Here is a 13,777-nt window from a genome sequence, read left to right as displayed (position 1 = left end):
GCCTTAGTCTTGTTCTCGTTTAGCATTTCTTCCTTCTTCATTCAGGTTTCCTCTTCTCCACGTTGACCCAATGTTCCCACAGTGCTTTTCTGCCGCCATTGGCCTGCCCAAATTCCCATGCTTCCCAAGAGCAGCAGGCTGGGAGTGAGGAGAACTTTGGTCCCATTGTCCCAGATGTCCGCTGTGTGACCCTGGGCCCTAGTTTCCCCACCTTCAAAGTCAGAAGATGAAACTTGTGAATTTTAAACATCGTTTTTTGTCTTTTTTAGCTTCAGCCACCAAATTACTGAGTCAGTTCAAAGAAAATGGTTTTTATTCAATTATTTAAAATACATTAATAGAGCAAAGACTTAATATATCAAACTATGTGCAAGATAATATGCGGTATATACGGATTAATAAAAAGCTGGAGTGCTGGTGACAGACTCAAGGTACCTACTAGTTTGTCAAATCAGTGGATTTTCTAAATATCACATTTTAGTTTTGGTGACTGGTATTGATGAGCTGGAAAGATTGTGAAGTGTGTAATGAGTGGATTTCGGTTATACAGAAGCTTTACGTAGATTAAGAGACAGTTACAAGCTCTAGAAACAATTGCTATGGACGTTGAACTTGGTGTACAGCCTGCAAAGATCGGAGTGAACGCAGGGGCGGACGAACTCGCGGCGTTGGCCTGGGTCTTCTTCAGACAGGCGATGGTGAACCTTTTCCCTGGCAAGCCAGGATCGCCTCCATCCCTGAGACACTCGAGGATGGTTCCTCAGAAAGGCATTACTTTTTCGTCTTCTCCTTTTTTCCTTTCTTTTCCTTCTTTTCTCCTTTCCCCTTTTCAGTGGTCCCTCCTGTTAGTGCCAAGGCTCGCTTTTTACCCATAGGGGTTTTGGCATACCAGTCCTGAAATAAAACAGATTTGTAGGAAAATATCAAAATGACACTCATGCACCAAAATAATTCTTTTTTTTTTTTTTTAAGTTTATTCATTTTGAGAGAGAGTGTGAATGAGGGAGGGGCAGAGAGAGAGGGAGTGAGAGAATCCCAAGCGGGCTCCGAGCTGTCAGAGCAAAGCCCCACGCAGGGCTCGAACCCACAAACTGTGAGATCAGGACCTGAGCCGAACCCAAGAGTTGGGTGCTCAAATGACTGACTCCCCCACCCCCCCAGGTGCCTCCCAAGGGAATATTCTTAAAAACAGAGAAAAACTTGCTAAGAAGGAAGGGGCAAGCAGCCGTTAAACTTTGGGCATTTAATGTATATTTAATACAAATTCTTTCTCAGTGGGTTTTCCAACCTGTCTTTTAACTTCCACCTCAAGGAGTTAACGGTTTCAGAGAATCACAGACCAAATCTGACTAGCAGCCCTTCCCAATTAGTCTCCTATCTTTCTGGGGAATCTTACCCTATCCTGAGGGCATGGGCTTTCTTGGTCATGTGAATGGCCCTCCATGGTTCACACATGGCCACCAGAAGCTAGACTGCTGGCTACGCGGGGGCCACGGGGAGGCCACGTAGACACGCCAAGGGGGACTGTTGAAAACATGGCAGAAATACTGGAGCCAACATGCCAGCTAAGCGCCTTGTGGTTACAACTGGTCCTGAGAATGCATTTTCTCAACCTTCACTTTTCATTTGAAAGCTAAGAAACATTTTAGTTCATAAACTTTATGGTAGTAATAGTATTTCACTGAGTGACTATCCTACAAGTGGTTTCTCAATTCTCCTATTAATGGGCACATAAGTGGTTTCCAACTTTTTGTGAGGAATGATGTTGACATGCACAATTTTTACATATCTCCTTGTAAACTTATGAGAAAACTCTGGAGAATATCCAGAGAAGTAGGCTTCCTGGGATGGTAGGGCACGAGCATCTTCAATTTTACTGAATATTTCTAAATTGTTCCCTGGAGTGGCTGTGAGGGGGAAGATAGCTCAGTCTTTGTAAGTCTTAACGTGTCTTTATTCCTTCCTGTCTCCTGGGTGCTAGTTTAGCTGGGGATAAATGTTGGGCCTACAGTTACTGTTCCTCAGCACTTTGCAGAAATGATCGTACTGTCTTCTGGTAGGGATTGCTGTTAAAGAGACGCCTGGCCTCTCCATTGTTGGCTTTTTATAGGCAACCCGGCATCTTTGAAGACTGGCTTATTGTCTTGTTTTTAGGTTCACAATAATGTATGTGAGTGTGGATTTATTTTTATTTGTCCTGCCGGTCACTTGGAGTTTGTTTTCAACCTAAGAATTCATGTCTTTAATTCAAGAAAATTTTCAGCAAGTATTTCTTTAAATCATTATTCTTCTGATATTTCTTTTATTCTCTTCCTCTAGAACTTCTGTTAGCTTGGGTGTCAATATCTTCAAGGTTCTTATTGCAGTTTATAGATTTTTATCTTTATGTTTTCCTGTGCTGCTTCCAGAGGAGCATCCTCCAATCCATGAATGTGCTCTTTGACCATGTCTAGTCTAGAGTTCATACCTCTCTTACTTTTTTTTTGGCCATTTAAGTTATATATTTTTAATTTTTTTCAAAGACTTTTATTTTTAAGTAATCTCTACACCCAATTTGGGGCTTAAACCCACAACCCCAAGATTAAGACTCACACGCTCCACTGACTGAGTCAGACAGGCAGCCCTATATTTTTTATATCTAAGCTTTCTTTTTGTGATTTTCCCCCCATTATTATCTCTTATTCCATTTCTGCCTGTCTCTGTTTCAAAACTTTGTGTACATCTCTAATGGAAATGAGGCCTTCATTTATTATTTTGAACACCTGAATTATATTAATTTAAACTCTTTGTCAGGTTGCACTAGATTTCCTCAAATGTTTTGGAATTTTTATATTCAGGTTCATTTTGAGTAGGAGGCTCTGTTTTGGTTGTATTCGTTGTATCTCCCTTATTTCTCCCTCTCTCACAGTGCTTCTACACAATTCTGTGAAGCCAAAATCCGGAAGCACGTCTTATAATGACGCTCCTCGGTGACGTCGACATACCACAGACCTGGAGGAAGGAGCAGCAGGTATAGTCTCTTTTCGTTTCCTAGCCCTGATTTTTCTCTATGCTGCTTGCCTTGTCTGTGTGTTTGAGATTTATCTTTGTTTTTGTCTGGCACTTGGGGATTTTTCTCATCTTTCTTTTAGCTTTGGCTCTGTTTTCCATGTAAGGTGAGGTGGCCACGTATTTCAGGTGATGAACTCCTACTAATTTATTTACATACAGTATTGGGGCATCTGGGTGGTTCAGTCGGTTAAGAATCTGACTCTTGATTTCGGGTCAGGGTTCATGAGATGAAGCCCGGCATCGGGTTCTGTGCTGACAGCGTGGAACTTGCTTGGGATTCTCTCTCTCTCCCTCTGCCCCTCCCCAGCTTGATCTCTCTCTCCCTCTCTCTCTTCCCCCAGCCTTGCTTGTGTGCTCTCTCTCTCTCTCAGAATAAATAAATAAACTTTATAAAAAAGAATATGGTCTTTGTCTTTGGCCTACAGTTTGAATTTCAGCTCTGCTCCTTTTTAGCTATGTGACTAGAAGCAAATCATTTTAGCTCTTTTTTTTTTCCTGCTGTAGCAAATTACCACAAACTTAGTGATGTAAAACAAACCATTTATTATCTTTCAGTCTTAAAGGTCAGAAGTCCAAAATGGGTCTCACTGGGCTAAAATCTAGGTGTCTGCAGGCTGCGTTCCTTTCTGGAACACGAGGGGGAATCTATTCCCTTTCCCAAGACCACCTGCTGTCTTGGCTCGTGGCCCCTCCTTCATCTTCAAACTGGCACCGCGGGGCTACTTGGAGTTCCAACGGATCCTTCCCAGGCTGCTGACTTTCTTGTTCTCTCTTCTGATTGCTTTTTATGATTACACTGGACTCACCAGTAGAAGTCAGGATAATCTGTTTTAGGTTCAGCAGATTAACAACTTTACTCCATCTGCAACCTTAGCTCCCCTTTGCCGTGTAACCTACTGACAGGTTCTAGGGACTCAGATGTAGACGTCATTGCCGGGGGCACTATTCTGCTACCACAGAATGACTCTGTGACTCTATGAGTCTCTATGACTCAATTTCCTCATTTGAAAACTGGAGGGATTATGAGGTCTAAATGAGTTAACAGAGGGCCTGGTACATAAGTAGTCACAAGTATTAGCTAACATTATTAGGATTATTACTAATATGTTTTTAAAGATTGTTTATTTTGAGAGAGACAGAGATAGTGCGCGTGGGGGAGGGGCAGAGCGAGAGGGAAAGAGAGAGACTCCCAAGCAGGCTCTGCACTGTCAGCACAGAGCCCAATGCAGGACTTGAACCCACAAACCGCGAGATCATGACCTGAACCGAAATCAAGAGCCAGATGCTTAACCGACCGAGCCACCCAGGTACCCCTAACGTTATTAGGATTAGTACCATTATGATCCTTAAATATTTTTTCCATCGTGTCCACGGGGTAGGGTATGATGTGTTTGGAGCATCGCCAAGACCCTAGTCTGACACGTCAGAAGCACGGTTAGGTCAAATTTCTCAGGGCAGAGGTGATTGACTTGATCACCAGCAGCTACAGCCACAGCATCACGTTATTCAGCACTGTGACAGCGCCTGTCCATCTATTCAATAAATTTGCCACTAAACGATTTCATTGGGCCTCTAGTTGGGGCCTGGCACTGTCTCAAGCTCTCGAGCTATTGATAAGAAGCAGAAATTGAAGGGGCGAGGGGGCTAGTAGTAAATGGTGGTAAAAAATGATTTCGTTTCCTCAAAAAAAATGAATAAAGTGATCAGATATGCCAAGAATGGAAGTGAAAAGCATGTATGTTCTCATCCAGGTTATACAATGGTGGCGTGCCCTTCTCTGGAATGTGTGATCACTTACAGTTACTGGACCTCAGGCACCTGTGACAGAAAAACGTCTACAAATCACTTCGGACGGTTAAAAAGCCAGCTAAGAGAAAGCATAGGTTCTGCTACCCTAAACCCAGCTCCTCAGAACAAGGAGGAAGGTGATTATTTCAGAAGGGCAAATAGAAATTGGGGATTTCAGAAGAGAACGCGACGTATCACGTGCAGAGGATAAATATTTGCAATTAATTCTAACAAGGTGTAAACAGTTAACAAGAGCCTTGGCTCAAATCCTTGGCAGGAGTTCCAGCTTGGAGTTGGAAATATTTCTTTTCAGTTTTGCAAACTATAGCTGCCAAATCTGGCCTGCTGCATGATTTTGCAATAAAGTTTTATTAGAACGCAGCCATGCCCATTCATTTACGTACTGTGTGTGAACGCTTTTGTACTGTGATACAGGATTGAATACTTGTGACAGACACTGCAGGGCTCTCAAAGCTTAAAATATTTGCTATCTGGCCCTTTATGGAAACATTTACCAATCCCTGCGCTGGATCATTATTTTGGCGATCAGTATTGTGACTATTTTCTACCTTGGACTGAAACGTTAGTGGCAAAAGCAGGAGGGAATCATGGTTTTCAGAGTTGGTGGACAACTATTATATTGCCAAGGGAAGTTTTCCTAATCTCAAGCAGGCTTCCAGACACAATAGGGCTTAGGCGAGAATTCTGATTCTTTTTCCGATGATTGCAGGGCCAATGTTGCGGTGGGTATAATCACACGGATATAATTTCCCTCCCTTGTTTTCCCAGTTGGCCAAGGAAACTGCCTCCCGGTCCCGAAAGTGGACACAACTATATTCACTTTGATTAGGGGTGTGAGGTGTGCCCGCTGGCCTGGGCACCCAGGACTCTAATGTTGACTTGCCTGCATAAGGCACAGAGCTCTCCACAACTTCCTTTCCTCCTGTAAAGCGGGGATTTGGAAGAGCTGGTTCTCAGTTTCCTCCAGATCTAAAAAATTCTATGAACGTCACAGAATGGGATAAAATATGGGCTAAAACCAGCATGGGCTTGAGATGCACCATTTAGGGAATAGTATTCTCTATGCACAACTTGTTCCGTTACATGAAATACAAAGGGCGCGACACATGTACGCATGGATGTGTGTGCATGCCTGAGAGTGTGTGTGCATGTGTGTGAGTGTGTGTGTGTATGTTTAAATCCAGTGGTTTTGAAGCTGCTATTCAATTCTGCAATTCGGCTGTTAGTTTATAAGATCATAGACCACATTTTTTCCTAAAATCGGGAAGACACATGTTCACGGGCAAGACTGGAAAGAATGTGCGATCGAAACATTTCGAGTTTCCAAATTTCATTGTGTATGACACATTCATGAAACTCAGGAACCAGAGGGAGGGGGTCATGTGACAGGTGTTTGTGGCTGAGACAGGGCCGCACGGGCGTTCCATTTACCTTAAAGCTCTCTTCTTCCTCCTGGTACACCGGGCTCATCCTGGTTAGCGCTGCCACGAACTCCGCCGCCACAAGTGGTTTGTAATTTTGCCGGTGGATTCTGCGGTCCGTGAGCACGCCTTTAACCACCTGGACTATGTGTCCTTGGGTGAAGCCATCGGTGACCTTCGCCAGGCAACTAATATTCAAGGCATTAGTAATGATGCCTCCATTGCGTTGAATGATCTGTTTCCACAGAACTGTGGCGTCCAAGATGGCGGAAAAGACACAGAGAACCAGGGTCACCACAGAGAAAGCAGGATTTTCTAGTTCTTGGTACAAAGTGGCATCTCACCAAGAAAGGGATGCACAGGAGGAACACTTCATTTTATTTGTAATTCAAATGAGCAGGAAGCCATAATAGCTAAATACTTTTTTTCCCCTCTGAGTGATTTGCAACCATAAGACATACATATTGATGGCCCTGAGGTCCTAGATCCGCAAGACAAGGAAAAAATTAAACCACATTCAGTATAGTTTTAGTGTGGTACCTTCCAAAATGTTCAAGATCTTCCAGAATTGGAAATTCAGATAAGGGTATATATGAGATCTCTGCTCATCAGAATATTACATTTTCCAAAGTGTTTGAATGAGTAGGAGCTTGACCTTTTAAATTTTTTTTTTAGTTACGAAGGCTTTGTACATTATTTTTATATGTGGAATTGGAATGCAGATTCCAATCTCCATTCGTCACCAGTGGGTTCAGTTCCCTCAGGGTGCAGTTTGACCTGTATTCTCTCCCCCAACCCCAACAGCTGTAAATGGGCAGAGGTTGACTGAAATCCCCCCGGTGGGTGCCCAGTTGTTCTCCGGGTTAGTGTAACCTGGGGAAATAGATTTCACTTAGAACATAGGGAGGGTGTGAAAATGAGTTATGAAATTACTCAACTTTAGATATAGACTGGACTCCCACACAGCATTTCAAATATTGTAACACTTAGAGTACTACATCCTTTCCACATTAGCTGTGCCCAGTGAGGAAAGGTGACGCATTGCTAAGACCACGTATCTCAGAAAGACTCTCAGTGCTGGAAAGATCTGGTCAAATGCCTCCCGAGCATTGTGACCTTCTTTGAGGAATATTCGAAACAGTTTTTTAAAAAAATGACCAATATTGGGTCCCCGGGTGGCTCAGTCGGTTAAGTGTCCAACTTTGGCTCAGGTCATGATCTCATGGTTCATTGGTTTGAGCCCTGTGTCAGGCTCTGTGCGGACAGCTCAGACCCTGGGGCCTGCTTGGGATTCTGTGTCTCCCTCTCTCTCTGCCCCTCCCCTACTCACGCTCTGTCTCTCTCTGTCTCTCTAAGATAAACATTAAAAGATGGAAAAAAATGACCATTATTATATAATCTGAGCACTGTCAGGTCTGGTAAATGACTAGCTCATCCAAATACATTGATCCAAAAACACTTGATAAAATGAAAAAGTCTAATTACTGTCCAGGAATAGAATGACCTTCAGCGTATCCATGAGTCACATCATAGAGTCGGACTTTGGGTCATGAGTCCTTTTAACAATCCGACTCCACCGTCCTCTTTGGTGGCGAGGCGGGGGGGTCGCCTTTGGCCTTGATGTCAGCCGAGTTGTTGGAAGGGGTGCATGTCCCCCTGGGGTCTGCAGTGTCTCCCAACTGTGCCAGGTTGGGTGTCATGGACCATACGGACCACCAGGTTGACCTAAAGCAACATCCAACCCTCTGGATCTACTCTCCTGCCTCCGTGGTGGGTTTGTTTGGGCTCTAATCCATCTTTGCTCGCCTGTAAAATGGGAGTTGATTTACTTCTCGGGCTGCTGTGAAAAATACATACAAGGATTTAGACAAAGCACTGTTGTAATATATGGTGGGCACTTTATTTTCTGTAGCTGTATTGCTGTTGTTGTTGTAATTATAACTATAATTATTATTTGTCATTCCATTTTGTACCAAAGTTTCCTAATGCTCATTAAAACGTCAATTATAAAAGATAGCATGAAATAAATACAGAACATGTCAAAGAATGTTTATGTAAAACAGATCAAGCAGGTGAGGATTACCCTTAGCTAGATATAACTGAGGAAATGTTAGAAATCAGAAGATACAACCCATAGGAAAAATAAGAACAATGACCAGACAGCATCATCCCTTGGGATCTAGTGTGTCCCCTGTCAAGATTTATTAGAACATCGAAAAAAGGTGCGAACAGGTCGGGATGGTGACTCTGGAAGCTGAGGAGAGGGCATGCTTTATGCGAAGTCACAGGATATAGCCCCTAAAGCTGAGGACCCAGTAGGTACCCCAGACTGGAAACTCAGACAGCTTCAGACTTGTGCACCCGGGCAAACTTCTTACCCGTGGCACGGAGTGGACCAGTCAGTAAGCAGTCGGTAAACGCAGAGGGTCTGGGATCCCAGAAACCAAACCCAGCTCTCATCCCTGCCACCCTGCTAGGCTATGACGGTCACAGCCTATCAACACGAGGGGCCTCTCCAAGTAAAGATTCTTCACAAATGGAGCAAACAACTACAATTACTCTGGTCCATTAAGTACATGTGAATACACGATTGACTCTTTAAAATGTATGATACTTGATATTTATGTAGCGTTTTGGTCAAGGTACTCCCAAATTCACAGATCGTTGATTTCCCCCCGATGCTCACCATTTGTTAATGGAGGCACAGTAAGGGGACTCGGGAAGCAGTCACAGCTACGGCAGGACATAGCCACAGCCTTCACAGGAGCCAGAGAATGGGAAGGAAAGAGGATCAGTTTGACTTCTCATATTGGATGGACTAGACTTGCCTTTAAAAGAACGGCTTCCACTGCTGTTACAGAGCCACCAGCTGTGGGGCTAAGAGGGGAGTCAGATGCAGAGTAAGTCACAACCTGAGGGGCTCACTGAGATGGGAACCCCACAGGGAGCACTGCAGCCACAGCTGCCGAGCATCTGGCCCAGCAGGTGCAGGCGGAGAGGACAAGAACACAACAGACATGGGGCTGGCGGTGGGTGTGGTGATGGGGGGCCAGACCAGTGGAGGAGCTCACTGAGGGCCGCCGAGGTGCTCCCCACACTGAGGTGCTCCCCAGACCAAGTCCCATATTTGCCTTCCTTCTCCTGGATGTGAAAGGCTCCTCGCTTCTTCAGATGAATCAACATTCTCTCTCCCTTCTTTAGGCTGAAAAGAATCTGGTCTCTGAATCCCCTTCTCTTTTTCTGACGTTCCACATGGATTCTACCCTGGCTCCCAACTGCGTGCCTGGGATGATGTAGTGTCTTAAAATTCATTGTTTAATTTGTGGTTTTACAAAAGCACAGGAAGGGATAATATGGTTTGGATGAGCTTCTGAAAATCGGAAGACGTGGACTGGACTCATCTGACTAGACACTGGGTCTGGGGTGGGGGCCTGTGATGAATTGGGATATTAGTGAAACAGATCCCTGGGAAGAGAGGCCAGAGAGGAAGGCATTAGGAACGTGGGGAGAGGAGGCCCAGAGGGAATTCTGGGGACTAGTCAAGGCATTAATCAACCTTGCTGGTGGATTTTCTTTACAGACATTTAGAAGGAAACAGCTTGATTTGGAGAAAGAAGGTAGATACTGAATTCTACTTGGTAAACATTAAGGGCTGTGTTTCCTCAAGCTGACCCACCCTTCCCTCCCCAACCCTGCCTAGAGGGATCTGAGAAGCAGGATCATGAATGTTCCCGAACACCTCCCACGCTCGGCTGCTGGTAGAGAGACGGCCAAACAGAGGCCCAAGTTATAGATTTGCAGTCCACGCTTTATGGGCTGGAAGAGACCACTTTTTGATCACTGCAAAGACAGGAACAGTCTTTCTTTAAGATGGATGCCCCAGCCACTGGGGCTATGAAAACTTCAAGGTCACCAGAGGAAATGCCAGATGGCATTGATGATGTCAGCAAGAATGGCGGCCTGAACAAATCACCCACCATGGGAGAAATATGTGAGAGGCACGTGGTTTAGTGGACAGAGCCCCGGGCCTGAGAAAAGTCCTGCACGCAAGGTTCTCATCTGCCCACAGGTGAGGGGATGCTTTCTCCTTCCTCCCCTGTGATGCCGCCACGGGGAGATTCAGATTGGAAACTGCAATGTGATCTGTGTCCTAACACATGCCCGGCGTTCCATCAAAAAAAACCCCCCACAACTGTCCTTGTTATAACACCAACAGCTTCATTTTTAAAGGGCCTATGGTTTTGTCAAACAGTAGAAACTATTCAATCCGAAGTCAAGAATAACGCTCTGGTGCCTTAAAATTAACAACACCCTACCTTATTCCATTCAAATGGCTTAAGATCTATACCTACCATCCAAAAGTCTGTGGAATTGGGAGAGGAGATCTGACCAACCAGAATGAGAGCGGGAAAGTTCCGAGAAGGCCAGGAGGATGGGACGCTCTGCGCTGACTCACGTGCTGCTGGCACCCACCCCGTTGTGTGAGTCTTTCCAGGCAGGGCCACGCATCCCTGTGTGCTTGAACTTCACTGGGGCCATGGGAGTCATCCTGGCCGATGCGACACGAGTGAAACGACAGCTGGCCCTTCTGGGCCCCGTCCCTAAAATCTCCTGTGAGATACTCTCTAGTGTCTTCTCTGTTCTCCTTTTGTGCTAGCTGAACGCGAAGGTCCCCGCGGAGGGTCTGGTGGCTCTAGAAGATGGAGATGCCACCAGGATGATGAAGAAACAACCGAGACCAAAGTCGTCCTGTACTTTGTGGATAACATTGATGTGTGAAGCCAGGATCCCAGTTTATCAAGATAGAAATGAGCGCAAAGGGCACATGGAGTGGCTGAGAAGCTGGAAGCTTATTCTGTGTGGGGGCTAGAAGGTCGTCCTTTAGCAGGTAACATGGGCCGGGAGCTTAAGACCAACCGGAAAGGCCCGCAGAGCCCCTGTGTTTTGGGGATGCTATTGTGACTGGGGAAGGACGGATGGAAACCAGGTTTGACCTGGTCCTTTTCATGACTTCTCTTGATGTTTAACTGTTACCGTATAGCCGCTGCCTCATCCCCACTACTACTCCACTGGGAGCAATTTCCTGCACATTCCATCACCATCACCACTGAACGTGCCCATGTGCCCACATTCTTGTCCATTCCATCACCACCACCCCCTCTATTCCAAATCTACTACCGTGCCCATCACTGCCACCACCATGAGGGGTAAAGATGACCCCTCAACGGGCCACACCGCATTATTCACACCCTTGTATAGTCCACTGCCCTTGAATCTGGGCTGGCCTGGGACTTCCTCTGGACCGGTAGAGTCTGGCGAAAGCGATCGTGTGCGACTTCTGAGGCTGAGTCACGAGAATCCTTCCGGCTTCTGTCAGAACCTCTGGAAACGTTTGCTCTCAGGACGCTCTCTCTTGGGACCCAGCCACTGTGCTGTGCAAAGCCACACGGAAAGGCCAGGTGTATACCCTATCTGGTTGGCAGCCCCCGCTGAGCTCCTGGTCAACAGCCAGGGTCGGCCCCAGTCACGGGAGTGAACGGCCATAGCTGTCCAGCCCAGTTGAGTCTTCAGATGAAGTCCAAACTGACACCTGGCTGCAACATCCCGACATACTTGAAGGAGAACCTTATGGCTGAGCCCGTGAACCCTCCGAACCATGGGATGGAATGATCTGTTGTCTTAAGCCACTAGGGCGGTTTGTTACACAGCAGTAGATAACAGAAAACACCAGCACCCCACCATGGCCACTTGCTGCCCGGTCCTGTACTCCTTCTCCATAACCACGGCCACCATCTTTGTTCCCTTCGTGCCCGGCACCACCCATGCTCTCGCGGGAGCTGGGACGGTGCTGTGTGTTCTGCCGTCCCCTCAGATAAGGGTCACGGCAGTCCTGGAGACTAAACGGTCCTCTTTACAGACGAAACAGTGGGGGCTCAGGAGGTCAACTGAGCCGTCAAGGTCACCGGGCCATCCGGTGGCAGAGCTGGGACCCAGAACCGGGTCTCCTCAGAACTTGTGTCCCGTGGCCCTCTACGGTTTCCCTGCACTGCCTCCGGGGGCACTTGTTTTGTGTTATTCCCATTTAGAAATATATCTCAATACAAGTAGGTCTTGAATTTGTCTATTCAAGAGGAAAAAACTGAAAAAGCTCTTAACTTCAATGGTTATTACAAGTAAGTCAACAGGCTCTTGGGCTAATACTTTGAGCCTGGAAAACTTAACAAAAATCAATCTGTGGAAAGACTAATGCTCTCTGAGAAAAACGCCATCACTATGGGTCCAAGACGACCGGTGTTCATCTACCTGTTGAAAGAAAAGTTAGCACCCGCAAGGACTTCTGTCCCCTTCGGGGCCCAAAATAAGTATCCCTGTCCAGTTTCCTTTTGTCTTCGGTAAAAAGGACGAAGTTAACAACAGAAGAGACATGCACGTCTTGTCCTCGTGACCGGGCGGTTTGTATCTACGGCCCAGGCTCTGTGGGCTTCCCAGGGCCCCTCAAGGGGCACCCACCTTCCGGTCAGGCCCCCACCCTGGCCCCACCCCAGTCACGGTGCCCAGGAAGGGGCTGGAGGTACTTGCCGAATCTGGAAGCATAGTCTGGTCTGGGAACCAAAATAATTTTTTGGTAAACTTTGCAGAAGGATTGAAGTTCCGCATCGAAAGGCCGCTGTGTGGTCCCCACGATCAGAATCCTGTCATCCGGTTTCAGGAGTCTCAGGATTTTTGGAAGCTGTTTTTTCAGGCGTTTAGGTTCCATCTGGGAGAAGGGGAGAGAGGGGGAAATGAGGCCACGCGCAGAGACAGAATCCAGGACGGGAGGACACTCACTCTCGGAAGCACCACGGCAAGCGTGGGTCACAGCGGCCTCAAGGCCCCGATTACACGATGCTCCGAGTTGGTCCTGAGCCCAGGCCATGATGTTTTTCCTGGCCTGGGTGGTTTGAATCCAGACCCTTCCTTTCCTCCACATCTGGCATTGGGACTTGGAAAGGGGGCAGGAAGGAAGCACCTGACCGATCTTTCTAGCCCCTTGACCCCCAGAATGGGACGCAGGGCCGATGTGCAAACGGAAGGAAGCTGGCTGGTGCCGGGACTCCCGGCGGTGACGCGCATCCCTCCGAGCGGTTCTGAGGGTGAACCCGAGACCGCCTTCACCGGCGGCCCTCACGGCGAGCCACCACAGGTCTGGATCTCACGTCTGAAAGACACCTGGTTACAGAAGAGTGTGAAACTTCTCTGAAGCAGTTTGGAAAGGGTTTGAACCTGTATCATTTTAGTAAAGGCCCAGCACTATTGAGGGAGAGAAGCAGGACGTGAGGTACCCCAGGGAGGAGGACTTCAGCTGTGGGGGTCAGATTTGGCCACGTCGCCATGGCAATGCACCAGCTTTCAATCAGCTCCCACCGCACAGCCACACGAGGAGGGAGGAGGACGACGACGCTTGGGGTGATGGAGACAGTGTCCATGGGGGAGCCCCGGGCACGGTCTCGGCCACT

The 13,777-nt window shown here is 46.9% G+C and overlaps 1 protein-coding gene across 2 annotated transcripts in view; it reads right to left on the bottom strand.

Moving 5' to 3' along the window:
* Positions 1–295: 295 nt before the first annotated feature.
* IQCA1 (IQ motif containing with AAA domain 1) overlaps positions 296–13,777 on the bottom strand; it is a 153,308-nt gene continuing 139,826 nt past the window's right edge. Inside the window, exons 17-19 of one of the 2 annotated variants that reach the window (XM_058700248.1) lie at positions 12,861–13,038; positions 6,292–6,530; positions 296–894 (exon numbers count right to left, since the gene is read on the bottom strand). In XM_058700248.1, coding sequence (XP_058556231.1) covers positions 772–894; positions 6,292–6,530; positions 12,861–13,038 — 540 coding nt within the window. In that variant the 3' untranslated portion in view covers positions 296–771. Of the gene's footprint in view, positions 895–6,291; positions 6,531–12,376; positions 12,581–12,856; positions 13,039–13,777 lie in introns of those variants that run through there. The other variant, XM_058700256.1, reaches the window with a different exon arrangement.

Source organism: Neofelis nebulosa, chromosome 2, assembly GCF_028018385.1.
Source record: "Neofelis nebulosa isolate mNeoNeb1 chromosome 2, mNeoNeb1.pri, whole genome shotgun sequence".
Lineage (NCBI taxonomy): Eukaryota > Metazoa > Chordata > Mammalia > Carnivora > Felidae > Neofelis > Neofelis nebulosa.
Note: the sequence above shows the minus strand (reverse complement) of the source record. Positions and strands in the feature narration are given on the sequence as shown.